Source organism: Colossoma macropomum, unplaced genomic scaffold (assembly GCF_904425465.1).
Source record: "Colossoma macropomum unplaced genomic scaffold, Colossoma_macropomum, whole genome shotgun sequence".
Classification (NCBI taxonomy): Eukaryota; Metazoa; Chordata; class Actinopteri; order Characiformes; family Serrasalmidae; genus Colossoma; species Colossoma macropomum.
The window spans coordinates 12,670,245-12,685,135 of record NW_023494799.1 but is presented as its reverse complement, the minus strand read 5'-3'; the positions used below and the strand labels follow the sequence as shown (position 1 = coordinate 12,685,135).

Genomic DNA, 14,891 nt, shown 5'->3' with positions numbered 1-14,891 from the left:
GTGGCATTGATCATAATATAGTATTTAGATTTTTTTGGTATGTGTAATGTTCACTCCCAACAGTGCTTATAAGAACATGCATATGAAAGATAAACTACAGACTGAAACTCCTGAATGACGTCGTGTAGTAGGCTGTCCATTCCAATTTTGGAGTCGGCTCCGATTTTGTGGTGAGTGATATAAATCGATTCCAAGAGCACAATACACACTGGACAGTGGACCCTGACATTAACTTCGTGTGCTCCCACCTCAGTTCTACTTATTTAACATTAGCAAGGCAGTTTGGAGAGCTAATGATAAACTTTGGTGGCATAAATCGGGGCTAAGTAAATTGTACCTGATTTTATTCTGTCAGCTTAGAGTGGATGTTTCAGCAAAAGTTGATTGTAAGCAAGTTGATTTTTTTCACAAATTGTACACATTACTTTGTTTTCATCTTTGCCCAGAGCAAAATCTAGACAATCTAGTGAATGGAAGGACACTTTTTCAGGCAGGTGTCTAAAGAGTGACGGCAGAATATTCGCACCAGCGCTTGAGTGACTCTTGTGAGGAATCGAGTTCAGAGCTTTGGGAGAATCGACTCCCAGCCCTCTTCAGTAGTTTCTGCTAGTAAGTTAGGTAGCTGCATAGCCGCAAGTACAAAACAGATTTGAAAGAAGAGAAACGCAGCGCAGCCGAGTATATCCGCATGGACTTAAAGCTCTATTTAATGTAAGGCAACGTAAGACCAGGATGCTTGGTTTTGTTACATTTTTATGAAATATCTGTGGACGAAGACGGCAAAAGACCTCCGGGTTTGTTGAGTTAGCTAGGTTAGGTTAGCAGTTAGCTAGCCGAAGTGTACCAAACCGGCGTTTTGTTATTAGCCTAGCAAGTTGGCTAGCTAGCTCTCTGTGAAACCGACCTTCATGGTTGTTCGTAGCTTGTGGTTGTTTTTGGAGCCGTACAAACCCAGTTGTCACCAATCGTCAATTAGCTTTCTGAACAGTTGGTAGTTAGTAGCCAGAAGGTACAAGAAAGGCTACATTAAAAGGGAAGTTTCTTTAGCAAGTGAGCCTGTTAGGGTTCACGAAGTCAAAAGAAAGCTGAAAGCTGCATGGAAATAATATGTAAGTGAAATCTTAGTAACTAGTAAAGAAAAAAATATTAAATTGATCTAGCTAGCTGGATCAGTCTTAAATGACTCATCGCCTTTAAGTGTTTTTTCATCCACAGACATGTCATAACTACATGGTATAGCATAAAGATGTAATGTGTTCTGTTGTATGGTCAATTTACTGAGTAAAACACAAATGCTATTGGTGAAAAGAAGAGCTTTCTGCAACATTCCCATGTTCCTGCAGATTTCCAGGCACCTCCTATTTTAGCTCCTTGTCATGGATGAAGGCAGCCTGGAACAAGCCATTGAAACCTACAATGCTCAGCTTCAGCAGGTGGAGGCTGCCCTGGCCTGTGGTCTGGGTGCTTCTGAGCAGGCAGACCTGCTTAAGTTAAAAGAGGATCTGTTACAGCTTATTGAACTTACAGAGTCCAGCTTGGTTTCAGTCAAGAAGAGCCGACTTTTAGCTTCACTTGAGGATTCCTCAACAACACTAACTGAGACTCAAGAACAGCCCAAGGAGACCAACTTGGACGCAGAGTTTGCTGCCTTTTATTCTGAGCTGTCTGAGAGTGGTGGGGAGGTAGTGCAAAGCCCCAAGCCTGATGATGAGGAAGAGGAGGAGGAGGAAGAAGAAGAAGAAGATATTAGTGGCACTAAAGTACGAGCACCTTATCACACCTCTTGGGGGACACTTGAGTACCATAATGCCATGGTAGTGTGCTCTGAGGAACCAGATGGGGAAGAGACTCGAGTGAGAGTGCTTTACCTCTATCCCACACAGAAGTCCATGAAACCCTGCCCTTTCTTTCTGGAAGGCAAGTGCCGCTTCATGGACACCTGCAGGTATTCAAGCTTGTTTGAACTTATTTTAAATTCATGTAATAGTAATTTTGGAATTTTTAAAAAATCTTAACATGTGTGTGAGTCAGAGAATGGCATCTGGATATTTTTATGAGCGAATAGTGGATCTTGGTTATACTATGTAGCATATGTAGAAAGCTGGATGGGGCATATTTGTGTGTATTATTGTACTGAATATTTTTGATTGACGTTTTAGCTGTTTCCATATGTCATTTCTCTATATTGGTTCTTCTTGAGAGTGCAGAAATAATAAGCCATTTGTGACTGTGTTCGTGTTGGTTGTCACTCAGGTACTCTCATGGGGAGGTGGTGCGTGTGTCCGAGCTGAGGGACTTCCTTGAAGCAGATCTTACAAACATGCAGCCGGGATCCTCGTGTCTGGCCAAGCATGAAGACAGCATCTGGTATCCTGCCAAAATTACAGGTGCAACTCCTCAGCCGTTCTGTCCAGAATTTTTTTCACTGTTTTAAGAACAAGAATTTTAACAAGAGCTTGATTTTGTTTGTTTATCTTTGCTTTGGTTATCATATTTTTTCGGTTGTGTTTTTCTTTTGTTTGAACACTGACGTTTAATGTCCCTTTACTGTTCCCAGAGATCGAGGGTGGCTTTTACACAGTAAAATTTGATTCTTTGCTGCTGAAGGAGGCTGTCCTGGAGGCTGATAGTGTAATTCCTCCTCTCCGGCCAGACGAATCCTCCTCTTCCTCCTCTGACTCAGAAGAAGACTCTGAAGAATGTGACGCAGGCTATGCTAAAGGTTTGTCCCTTCAAGATTGGGCTGTTTGCTTAAGGGTCCTAAAATAAGAGAATTAAAATACTCTTTCCAGCAGATTAAGTCCCATGACACTTATTTGAATGCCACTTTTGAATTGTATCATGTTTTGTAATGTTTTGTTATTAACAGTGCAAAAATCTAGCCTGTTTTACATTCAGTTTTCAGTTCATATAAAGAGGAGGACTTCACCCCAGCAAACACTGCTGAGTTCTGCGGCTGGGAAGCTCATACTCGTGGCATTGGCTCTAAGCTCTTGCTGAAAATGGGCTATGAGTTAGGGAAAGGTAAGAGACCCCTTCCAGTGACCATGTAATGCTATATGAAATATGGGAGGTAGTAACATTTTTGTTCAGAATAAATGCTTAGCTAGAATAGAGAGGAGTATCTCTGTGAATTTTGCAGTGCTTTGGGAATTCCTGTGCAAAATTTCAGCTTGTGTACTTTTGTGCAGGTTTGGGGAAGACCCTTTCGGGCCGTGTGGAGCCTGTGCAGGCTGTGGTCCTCCCTAAAGGCCGCTCCTTAGACCAGTGTGCAGAGCTCACTCAGCGGAAGACTCGGGCTGCCATCGGCAAAGACAATCCAGTCTCTGGCAAACGGAAAATAAAAAGGAAGCGGACTTCTACTTCAACGCGCCCTAATGTGTTTGACTTTTTGAACTCTAAACTGGGAGATGCCACTAGTTCTGCTACCATGCCTTCCGTTAGCTGCTCGGCCAGTGGGGTGGAGGCCTATCAGGGAGGTAAGAGCACCAAGCGCTCCCTTAACGTCCAGCTCTTTCAGGCCACCGAGAGAGTGAGCCAGGTGGAGAAAGAAATCCAGCGACTCACAGAGTCTCTGAACAGACGAAACGGAAGGTAGGTAGGGCTCTATTCCCTATTATTTTTGTCTTTTTCGTGTACTCTTCTCCTGAATCTGGTGTTCTTTCTCTCTCTCTCCTTCCACAGGGATGCCACACTGATGAGCCGGGTGGAGGAGAAGCTTGCTGCATCTCGTAAGCTGCTGCGGCAGCTGAAGGCTCAGGAGCAGTCCATCCAAAGAGCTCAGAAGAAGGCAGATACACATAAAAAAATGACTGAATTTTGATCTCATACTTGCTTTCTCACAAATCACAAACAGTCTTCTGTGTTCTTATTCATACTACTGCTATTATGAATTGTGTTCATCCTATATTTGAACCACTGAGCATGGTGTCTGCTTATAAATGAGATGAGACAGAAAGTAAATGCGAAATGACCTTTTTTTCAGGGAGCCAATGTTATTGTTTAATTTTTTTTTTTATTTGTCCTTTTTCTTTTTCATGATTCTTCTCAGAATTTTGTTTCCTATTTGAAAGTGCTTCATAATCTTGTTCATCTCTTGAACTGGTTCAGTAGACCATGCATTTAATTAAATTTTTTTTTAAAACGTCACACTGAGTATTCCTGTTAAGTGAGTGTGCAGCAGATATAGGTAAATTAGCTACAGCAAGATTAACCAGGGAGTTGGAACGTCAACAGTTACATTCTTTTAAGTTATGTGGTCTAGAAATCTTGGTCTATTTGTGTGCTGAGCAAGGCAGTGCATGTTGCTGTAATATTAATGTGTTTTCTGTCTTCCTCTCAGGAGGACAGAACAGGATATACCAGACAAATAAGCTGCTCTTAGTGCAGTTTAATGCTGTCAAAAGCTCAGTTAGGACACTTCTACTGTTTTGTAAGTGTAGTTTAATTGGGATTATACCATAGAATGCACCTTTGGATGTTTAATGAGCAATTTGTCATAAATATACTGGATTAAAAAACTGTTACAGTAAAACGTTTAAAAGAGGCAGATTTTGAACTAAGCTGCTCTTAATATTCTTTATTCATGATGGCTCCATTTGTGCTGGATGTTGCAGTAAAGAGTTTGAGAGGAGTAATTGTTCATCTGATTAATAAATAAGTAAACAGGCAATACCTCATTTTGATCTGAGAGGTAATTTTCTGTTTGCTCATGAATCTTTCAAGGAAAGGTCAATTTTGTCATGCTAAATTTCCAAGCAATCTTTAACGTGTGAGGAAATGAATTCTGTTCACTGTTTGTTGCTGGTATCCTAATGCAACTGCTAACAGGGTGAATTGTGACACCTTCAAGGGAGCTTGTCACAGTTTCTCTTTAGTCTGTCTGTGGGCCGAGATGGGATGTTCTACCTGTATTGGAACATTAATTTAACTTTGCCATCGACATTCATAATGACCTCATGCCAACTCATTTGTCACAACCAGGAAGGGAAGAGGGCAATTATTCAAGATTTGTTTAGACGGAGAGAGATTTGTCCTAAGGGTACAGAGAGAGAGAGAGAGCTACTAACAGAACACCAATCCTGAACAAGAATAAAATGTATTAAAGTTATTTATTAAGAACTAATTTAATTGCAAAAACTCACAGCTGTGGCACAGTACAAACAGTGTGTACACATATAATCATTAACTACTTTATTCTTAACTAATTTTCAACATCAGGTACAAAGCTTACATTATCTGAGTGTTTAAAAGAATTTTTTTCCTCCAGATGTCAAAAGTTTCATAGACAAATAAAGTTGTAACGCATAATAAATAGCATGAAGGCTTGTGGATAGAATTTGCCAATGACAAGAGTGCATAAAAATTGACACTTCTCAGAGCTGAGTGGAATAATACACAGAGGAACGAACACGATCTGGCAGTCGGTAAAACAGATTAACTGTGACCGAAATCGTACATTGCTGAAAGGACGGAAATGAATATATATGCTTTATGAACGCATCTCAGTGAAATATAAGCTGACCTTGAAAAAGCGCTTCATCATTATGTTGGCCACACGGGCCATTGTGGAATGCGCTACTGTGAAATTATATATGCACACAGAAAAATACAGCAGATCAGTTTTAATGAGGACACAGAAAGTGATTGGCAGGTCTCTTTGCCATCTCCCTTCTGCTCACATCCAACTCTGTGTTCCATGGTGAATTCTAGATCATTCCAGCCAGCCAGGGAGGAAGAAACAGTCCAGCTGTCCCTAGAATGCACACCAGCACAAACATCCAGAGGAATATTCTATCGATCACCATGGCAACGTATTTCCAGTCTTCCCTTACCTGGTAAAAAAGAGAGGACATCCAATGAGCATTAAATCTCAAGCTACATCTTCCAATCAAGTCTTTACATCTCAGATTGATTTTTGTGCATGACCGGTTTCCTGTGAGAAGGTTGTTTTATAGATCTTTTTTTTTCTTGCTGGTAAAAAATTAATGACAAAATATGTCTGGCCCAAAGTGGCTCAAAGAATTTGTAAAGAAGCTGAAACCTTTTCCTGGTATGTGAAGCTTGTGTCTTGCTAACGCCCACGGAATTGAGCTTGTATCCATATGAAATGGTGAAAAGCGCAACAGAACTGAATTTCACAAGCATAGGTGTGGAATCTTTCCGGCAGAACATACAGTACCATCTCCTGACACTTCTAAGCTGTTTTTGCATTTAAAAGCAGCTTTAGCTAGAGTTTGGAAACTTACCGAAAAGTCAGAATCCTCAGCTCTGAGGTGGTCAGCGATGTACTGGACTCCCTCGAGAGCTCGCAGCAGCGCCTGAGACAGTGGACTGTCCACTTCTTCAGTTTTGGGTTCTTTGCTGCAGTTGGAGCTTGAGTTTTGTGTCTCAAGGAGTTTGTGTCTTGTACATTGCCCAGCGCCTCCACCTCCATCTGCACTGCAGTGGGCCTGTAGGGCTGTCCCCTCATGCTTGTGACAGTGCTGAGGACTCTCTGGCTCATGCAGTCCCTCCTTGGTATCTACGAATACGCTCTCAGCACTGTGGCAGTAGAACTGGCATATCTCAGTCAGGGGAAGTGTGTGAAGTAGAGGGCCGAGGGCTGTGTCTAAAGACAAGGAGGGGCTGGAGGTGGAAGTGTTGTGTGTTTGCGTGTACCTGAGCGCAGGTGTGCGGGGCACCTGTGTGGGTTCCTCTTGCAGGATGGAGTACTGGCTGCTGGGGGAGCTGCAGAAAAGTGGAGTTTTGGCAGCTGGTTCCCTCTGTAGCCCACCTAAAGGAGCAGCAGAGACCATATCCGCATCAGGTCGGGGGCTCTCCAAAGGAGGGAGGGTGGTTGTTCCCAACAACATGGCCGGTGGCACCACCGGTCTATGCATCATCTCAATGAGCTTGCGGCAGTTCCTCTTGCCAGAAGCGGGGGGGCGCTTCATGAACAGGTAACGAGGCACCAGGTGGAGGAAGAGTTGCCGCACCCAGTGAGGCATGCGGTGCGTGCGGGGGGAGCGATGGTGAACGTTTAACACAAACACTGTAATGATGATGGAGAGTGTGACGAAGATCATGGTAAAAAGGAGGTACTCTCCAATGAGCGGGATCACCAGAGAGGTAGAGGGGATGATCTCGGTGATGAGCAAGAGGAAGACAGTGAGGGAAAGGAGGACGGAGATGCACAACGTGATCTTCTCTGCACATTCCGAGGGCAGGTAGAACACCAGAACGGTCAAACAGGAGATCAGTAGGCATGGAATGATGAGGTTAATGGTGTAGAAGAGAGGAAGTCGACGAATAATGAAGGAATAGGTGATGTCGGGGTAGATTTCCGTGCAACACTCATACTTCTTGGTGTTGTACATTCCCACAGCCCTGATGATGACCCACTCGCCGCTCTCCCAGTAGTCCATCTGGTCAACAGCGCTGTCCATGCTTACGAGATCAATCTTGGCCCGGTCGTAGGTCCACGAGCCAAATTTCATGGTGCAGTTCTGCTGATCGAAAGGGAAGAACGTGACATCAATACTGCAGGAGCTCTTGTATATAGCCGGAGGCTTCCATTTGATTCTGCCATCATGGAACAGCTGGGCTTTAGTGAGGTGTGTCACAGCAAAATCTCCATCAGCGCTGGAACAAAAAAGATGTTAAGTTATAATTGAGGAAATAATAGCTTATAGTGCCCTGCAGAGTTGTACACCTTTGAAAAATGGCAAAAATGAGCTGTGAAAAAATCTAAAGGAAGAAAAATCTGAAGAAATCTAACCTTTCAGTGAGGTAAAATCAAGTTATCATAGTTAATTGGCACCCCTTGATCTAGCACTTTCTCACCTTCTTTTTGCCAATATAGCTACAAAGTCTTCTCTTATAATACTCTATGAGGTGGGAGAGCATATGTAAAGGCATCAAACACCATTTCCCGATTTCAAATATTCCCAGACCCTTCAGTCTTTGATCTCATTTTTGTCTCCTCTTCAGCTCACCCCACAGGTTTTCAGTGGGTTTAGATCAGGGAACTTGGATGGCCTCTGCAAGAGCTCAATCATTATCCTGAACGATGATTCAGACATTATCCAGTCTTAGCCTCCTGGCAAGGAGTTGATGTGTATGATGCCATGTATTAGGTTTTTCCACCACCATACTTCACAATAGATATTAGGCTCTTTTTTTAAGTCGTTTTACACCAAGCCCACCAAAAACTGTTCGCAAAATTGAATGTCTAATCTGGCCATAGAATCTGATTCCAATAAAAGTTCAGAAAATATTTAGCAAACTCTTGTTTTAATGATTTGATGATAGCAGAGTCTTTCCCCTGGCAGAGCCTTCCAAATAGTTTGCATTACCTCTTTAGTGGATTATCTGAGCGTTCACAAAGACTCAAGTAAAACTTAAACAGGAATGTATATTCATTTGATTTTGCCTCTAGAATTTCTAGTGATGTGTGAGAATTTTTAGGAAAAAATAATAATATAACTTTTTCAACAATTTTACACCACTGAAAATTTAGGCTTCTCATATGTTGAGTGTACAGTCAAACTGATAAGCACCCATTTTTGTAAATCTATAACAAGGTACTAACAATTTTGGAAGTCAAACCAGTATATATCAAATCAGTGACTGTATAGAAAGTTTATGTTTTTTTTTTTTAATTCACATCCAGACATTATGTTAACAATTGCCACAGTGTGCCTCAGTCACAGTTTAGATTAATGTTGTAATCATTCTATCATACACTCTTAGAAAAAACTTTCAGGGAACAAACACTGTCACTATAGGTTGTACCACGCAAGTGACAGAGTTTGTTTATTACCTTTAGGTAGGGAACCTAATTGTACCATTCTGTTGATATATTTTTAAAGTTGCTTTGTCTCCATACACGCTTTCTTGACTCCAGGCTTTTTTATTTTTTCATTCAGTTATAAAAAGGTACAAATGTACCCCATGGGAAGTGAATGTAGTGTTCCTCTAAAACTCATTAAGGTTCCTAATTGGACCTCAAGGACCATGTTGTTCCTTTGAGAGTCGGACAATTTACCTGGACACTATTCTTTTCTGACAGTTCACAGCATGAGTAGAACAGGAAGTAAGAAAAGTTCAAACAGGAGAAGAAAAAGAAATCAGAAATCATTTAATGGAATAACCTGGACTGTGTGTTGGTGTTGATCTGAGTGGTCTGGCTAAAAGTGGACTCAATATAAAGAATCACCCACTTGTTATAAAGCACAATATCAGGTCTCCAGATGAGCTCAGAGGGAATTCTGATGGAGGTGACATTCTCATACTCCTCAGGGTTCCAGCGCAGCTTGTAATCGCTCCATTCCTGTCAGGACACATACACTCTCATCAATGTTCTGAATCAGCAGGCATGACAGGAGAACTGAGAGAGGAGTAATGGAAGCCCAGTTCCAATTAAAAATCTCATTAATTTTCAATTATATGCTCCAACTGATCAAAACATACCTGTTTCACCCACACATTGGTGGTCATCATTTGATTCTTCTCGTCCTGCAGTAAGGTACAAAATAAAAATGTTTAAAATGGTATTTTCAGATCAAATAAGTCTATTTAGTGTAATCATATTTCTTTTCAAGAGGTGATGTGATAAAACTAATGGTCATGAAGTTTGAAAGTATTGTTTTGTGTTAACAGGCTGATGTGACTGGATGATTTTTTTGTAGCTAGAGTTTTTACGAACTGTACAGTGCCAGTGAAACTCACTACGTCTATGAGCTGCGCGATGGACAGGCCGAAGTGGACCAGGACTACATCGGAGATGTTTGCTACAGGACGGGAGAGCTTATTATAGCGGCTGAATAAAACCTGAAGCAGCCTCTCCTCTGCATGGGCACGTGCCGGAGTGAGTGTACACACTGAAAGAGCGAGACAAACAAACAGACAATTACACGGTATACATTGTGAGATGAGGTCAAGCATTTAGCTTCTGCCTTGCTAATCCTTTTCCTAAAGTCTCTTTAAGCTTGCTGAGATGTTCTTCAGTACAGAACATCAATGTGCTGATGCAGGGTAGAAGTTAAATATACTCTAAATCACTGGTCAGGCAGCAGCAGCATTCAGATTAATATCTTGTCAATACCTACCTCATCACTTCCCCAGAGGTTTTAGAAAAAATGAACCATTTCAAAATAACCTCTTCAAATGTAAGGTGTAATCAGGCTAATTTTATGATATCCTGCTAGAAAAAACAGCACAAGTTGTGTTTGGGATGCTGGTATGTTGGTCAGCAGCAATGGAAGTTACTATGCTGATCACCATCTAAACCAGCATATGTTCTGTTTTGGATGCTGGTATGCTGGTGAACCAGCATGCCCACTCTGGGCGACCAGCTAAATCAGCAACAGACCAATGTAAACCAGCATAAATCAGCATAAACCAGCTTAGACTATCATGCAGTTCATACTCGTCTGTACTGTGTTTTTTCAGTAGGGTGTTTTGAGAATATCTGAAAAGCTGGTCGATATATTGTCTAGACCTGTATACTGTAATATTGACATGAAATTGTTTTGCTATATATTATAATAGTTATAATTTAATTTATAATTTTAGTGATACAGTTTATAGATAATATCCATATCCACCACATCCATAATTTAATGCCCTTAATGTAGCAGTGTTGTCAAGCATTTTTTTTAGTACATCTAATAATATCTATATACATCTAGTATCCAGAACCATCCTGCAGTGGTACAGCAGTTTCTAGGGAAGGGTTATCATAGTTAACTAAAACTATTACTAAACTGAAAACTAGTAGTGAAAAAATGTGCTTGTTAACTGGAAATAAAAAACTAAAATTTTTAAAAACACAAAAACAAAACAAAAAATAAACAGAATTACTGAGAAATTACCTTTAGTTTTCATCTTTCTCAGTGCATGAATCTGTGTTTGGCTGTCTTTAGGAAAAGCTGGAGCCAAGACAAGCCATGGGGTTAATTTTATTCTATTCCTACCTACTATCACAGCATTCAGTATAATACTTGAACAAATAAAAACTATTACCAAAACTCTGAATGCATCTGTAAGACTAACTGAAACTAGTTTAAATACTGAAAATAGTTGAAGTTAAAAATCTAAATAAAAAGCTACATAAAACTAATGAACATTTCAAAACTGTGATAACTCTGCTCTAGGGGGATTTTTTTATCCTAAAGCCTAGAAAAGCCCCCTTCTGATGAAGCATCTTGAAGGTGGGAGGAACTTTTGAGAAACTATTGTTGCTTCACGGTGGATTTCTTGGGAACAGGCTGCTTGAATGTTTCTTTTCTTTAGTTGGTTAATGCACAAAGAAGCCAAGTAAGAACCGTTACTGCTAGAAAGTCGAATATCTTATTGCAACTGTAATAACTGTTTATGATAACAAATCATCATTATAATGGAGAAAATGACAGAAATTACTTGGCAGATAAGACAACAAGCTAAAAGCTACAGCTAGTAGTGCAGCTACCTGGGTATCTACATATCTTAGATCCATTTGTTTTGTGTTCCTCTCACTGAAGGGTAGGTCTGGTGCAAGAGTGTTAGGTAGCCAATTGCTCTGACTTTAGCATTCACCTCTTCTTATTTTCCACATGCAGGTATACTACACTGAGCACGCTTTCCCTATTTGAATAAGTTCTTTAACAGAAAAAAAGCCTTTCTTGTTTGATGGCTGAAGTAAGAGTTACGCTAACTGTAGCTTCAACAACTAATATTATCAAATTTATCAGTACTTAATGTGTTCACCTTTGTGTTTGTTCCATTCTTTTCAGGAGACTTGCATTCAGTTTTTCAAAGAAATGTGCAGGGATATTTTTCTAAAGTTCAGTCTTAGAAGTTGGTTTACATTTTCTGCTTTTCATGATACAAATAATCCCAAACACATTCAACAGACCTCTGAAGTTGTGTCATCATTCTTTAATCCACGTCAAGTCCATTTTGGGAACCAAGCCGGGTTTCTCTATGTCAAAAATGAATGGCATTTCATGAATTGCCTTTCATTCAGCTGTAGCAATTTAAATCCTGTTTATGTGATGGTGCCATGGTGATGGTGGTTCTGGTGGTCTACTGGGTCTGGCAATGGTTGTTAGGGGTCAAGTTTTCTCTGGATCTTTGCTTTGACTTTCACCTTTCTCGTGCAAGTGAATTATCTCATGTCACATTAATCTCCTCAGAAATATCTCCTGAGAAATGAATAACTTTATAGTTATTCATAATACTTAATAGTTGCTTTGCCTTGTTTTAGGCTGCACCCTTTAACTGTAATCTATATCATTTGCCAAGTGCTTCAGATTGTTTTGAAACTCTGGAGAAAATAAATAAACATATTTTATTTCTACAAAGCAGTCCTGAAAACAAACTATAATACAACTGTTATATAATGTAATGTAAATTATTTTAGTGTAGTACCAGCATGCATGAAGAATGGGCTCATTAACTTTATAAATGCTAATGCATTATGAGCTTTATTAATATCTGATATCTGATAGCGACACCATCATATATTCATGAAATATCCTGATAATGAACTTTATCAGTATCTCGTAAATCTTCTTATTATACAGTACAATAGAATTCTGTAAAATGTCTGCTTCACAATCAACTTTGAGAGAAAACTGAAGTTCTTAGCAAAAACATTTCGGTTCAAACTCTCTGCATTCCTGCACGGCACTGGCATTCTACCTTAAACAGCTGCTGTCAGTTCTTACCGCTAAAAAGCAATCAGAAAGTTCTGTGAGGAGAGCAGAAGTCAGTATGAAAATGAGGTATGTTACCGTAACTGTGCTGAAGGCAGAGAATCAGGACTAGCTGGACGCTCCTGGCTGGACCCATCCTGGCTCCTCTCGGCAGCTAATTGGTCAGCGCTTGTCTGAAAATGTTCAAATTGTTATGTCCATGAAGAGATGCAAAAACATTTGAAGTCATTGAGCAATTCTGCCAAATGGCATTAAGTGGATCAGAATCCCAGTAGCAGATTTAATTATCCATTAGTTTTCAATTAGTATTGATCAGTAACAGAATAAGCCTTTAAATGCCAGCTTTTCAGTCACCTAATGAGCTTTCCAAACTCAAATGGCAGGATATCAGAAAAGAGAGCAGCTTCTACGTGCAGTAAAAAAACCTGTATCCACTGCAACAGCTCTGGTGATGTTTTTTTCTCTCTTGTTCCTTATACTACCTTTCCCTCTGTCACTGTCTCCCACATTCCCTCCCCCTTTCCGCTCTCTCTCTCTTTTTCTCTCTCTCTCTCTCTACACCCCCTACCTTCCAATCTTCCCTTATTTGGCTGAACAACTATGATGCACTGGTGGTGGGAGCAACATTGTGTGTGTGTGCTCAAGAAAACAGTGTGAAGAAAGCGACTGGGGGAGTCACCTGAAGTTCAGTATCTGCAAACCACATACAAATGAATAGGTTCAAGGCTCTTATTTAAAAATAATACACGTTTGCGATAAGCAAAAGTGTCGTGCAATGTTTGCGGCACATATTCCAGATGGAGTGACCTTGGGAGCAGTATGACAAAGCAGGTGAGTGGTCCGGTAACGCACTGCAGAAAATCATTTCAAATGTCTCTGAAAGTGATCTGAGCGTGCAGACTTGATCCAGGGCCAAGAGAGACACAGGATGCTCTCTGCCTGCTAATTACACGCCCAGTTCTCTGGCATGCCACTGCTCTTCCACCCTGTCGCTACAGTACTTTGCTTTTACATTGCATAGCATTTCACTAGAAGGAGACAGGTGAAAACTAGTGAAATGCTAGCGATCAGTAGATGATGTTGTCGTTCTTCATTCACACCATGCATTACAACGCATATTAAAACCGCCTTGCACCGAGACACAAGAATAAATGGCTTCATAACTTTCTGAACTTAACTTTCTGTAAATAACAACATACTGTTCCCACCTAAGTTGCACCATACTTACCCTTTAATTCTTGGAATTCTAAAGCTGAGCTGAGCATGTTAAACTGGAATCAAGAAAATATTTTTCCTGTGCTTTTGCCAGCTATGTCCACACCTGCCTCCAGCCTGAGCTGATCCAGGAAATTGATTAGCCAGCTGCCTAGAGACGTACTGCTGGTTAGCATGGAAGAACGGAATATTGTCCCCCAAAACAGGCTTTAAATCTGTTTGAATAAATCTAGTATGTACCCAGGAAGATATTTAAATTTCAGTATTCTATTGAAGGGCACTATTTAGTACTGTGCAAAAGTGAGAGACCAATCTTGATTTTTTTCATTTCCTCTCAAAATGACCATTAAGTAGAAGTTACTCATTTTCCAGGACGTATTTTAGAAGAGAAGATTCAATATAAGATAACCCACTTGAATTAAAGCGTTTTCCAATGAGAAAATTACACTCCCAACAACCGTGCAAGACCTGGTAGACCACCAAAACCGTCACCATCAGATAAACAACTGAAAGCCTTTATCTTGGAGAGAAAATCAAGCTCCACTCTTGCTTCAGATTTGAAAAAATCCAAAAGTGTTTCTTTCCATCCTTCCACTGTGAGAAGACAACTCAAGCTGTTACTGAGAAAAGGAACTATACAAATAAGCTGCTGGTGTTCTGAGAACAATGGACTGACCACCTTAGAGCCCACACCTCACCCTCATCTAATGTTTTCAGGATTACTTGGATGATGAGAAGCAGAAAGTGCTGCCAACTTCTAAGACTGAACTTTGGAGGTGTGGAAAAATGTAAAAAAAAAAAGATATGAATGGTATGAGTGAGTTTTTAAACACTGTGTTCACTCATTGTCCACTCTATTAGACACTCCTACCTTGTTGGTCCATCTTGTAGATGTGAAATCAGAGTCGATAGCTCATCTGTTGCTGCACAGTTTGTGTTAATCATCCTCTAGTCCTTCATCAGTGGTCACAGGATGCGGCTCACAGGACACTGTTG

General features: G+C 40.5%; 2 protein-coding genes across 3 annotated transcripts; one reads left to right on the top strand and one right to left on the bottom strand.

Moving 5' to 3' along the window:
- Positions 1 to 581: 581 nt before the first annotated feature.
- Positions 582 to 4,241, top strand: zgpat (zinc finger, CCCH-type with G patch domain). Of its 2 annotated transcripts, none has more exons than XM_036585834.1 (7): positions 582 to 711; positions 1,344 to 1,945; positions 2,254 to 2,387; positions 2,558 to 2,722; positions 2,899 to 3,024; positions 3,192 to 3,594; positions 3,685 to 4,241. In XM_036585834.1, exons 2-7 carry the CDS (start codon positions 1,377 to 1,379, stop codon positions 3,821 to 3,823), a joined length of 1,536 nt encoding a protein of 511 aa, XP_036441727.1. In that variant the 5' UTR covers positions 582 to 711; positions 1,344 to 1,376; the 3' UTR covers positions 3,824 to 4,241. The 2 variants fall into 2 exon arrangements, with proteins under 2 accessions (XP_036441727.1, XP_036441728.1); XM_036585835.1 differs by having other exon boundaries at positions 582 to 1,109.
- Positions 4,242 to 5,386: 1,145 nt separating this feature from the next.
- On the bottom strand, positions 5,387 to 13,193 carry chrna4b (cholinergic receptor, nicotinic, alpha 4b). Its single transcript, XM_036585833.1, has 6 exons — positions 12,759 to 13,193; positions 9,712 to 9,863; positions 9,454 to 9,498; positions 9,204 to 9,313; positions 6,249 to 7,623; positions 5,387 to 5,834 (listed from the first exon to the last, which is right to left on the bottom strand). The coding sequence occupies exons 1-6, from the start codon at positions 12,814 to 12,816 to the stop codon at positions 5,709 to 5,711; spliced, it is 1,866 nt and encodes a 621-aa protein (XP_036441726.1). The 5' UTR covers positions 12,817 to 13,193; the 3' UTR covers positions 5,387 to 5,708.
- Positions 13,194 to 14,891: the final 1,698 nt, after the last annotated feature.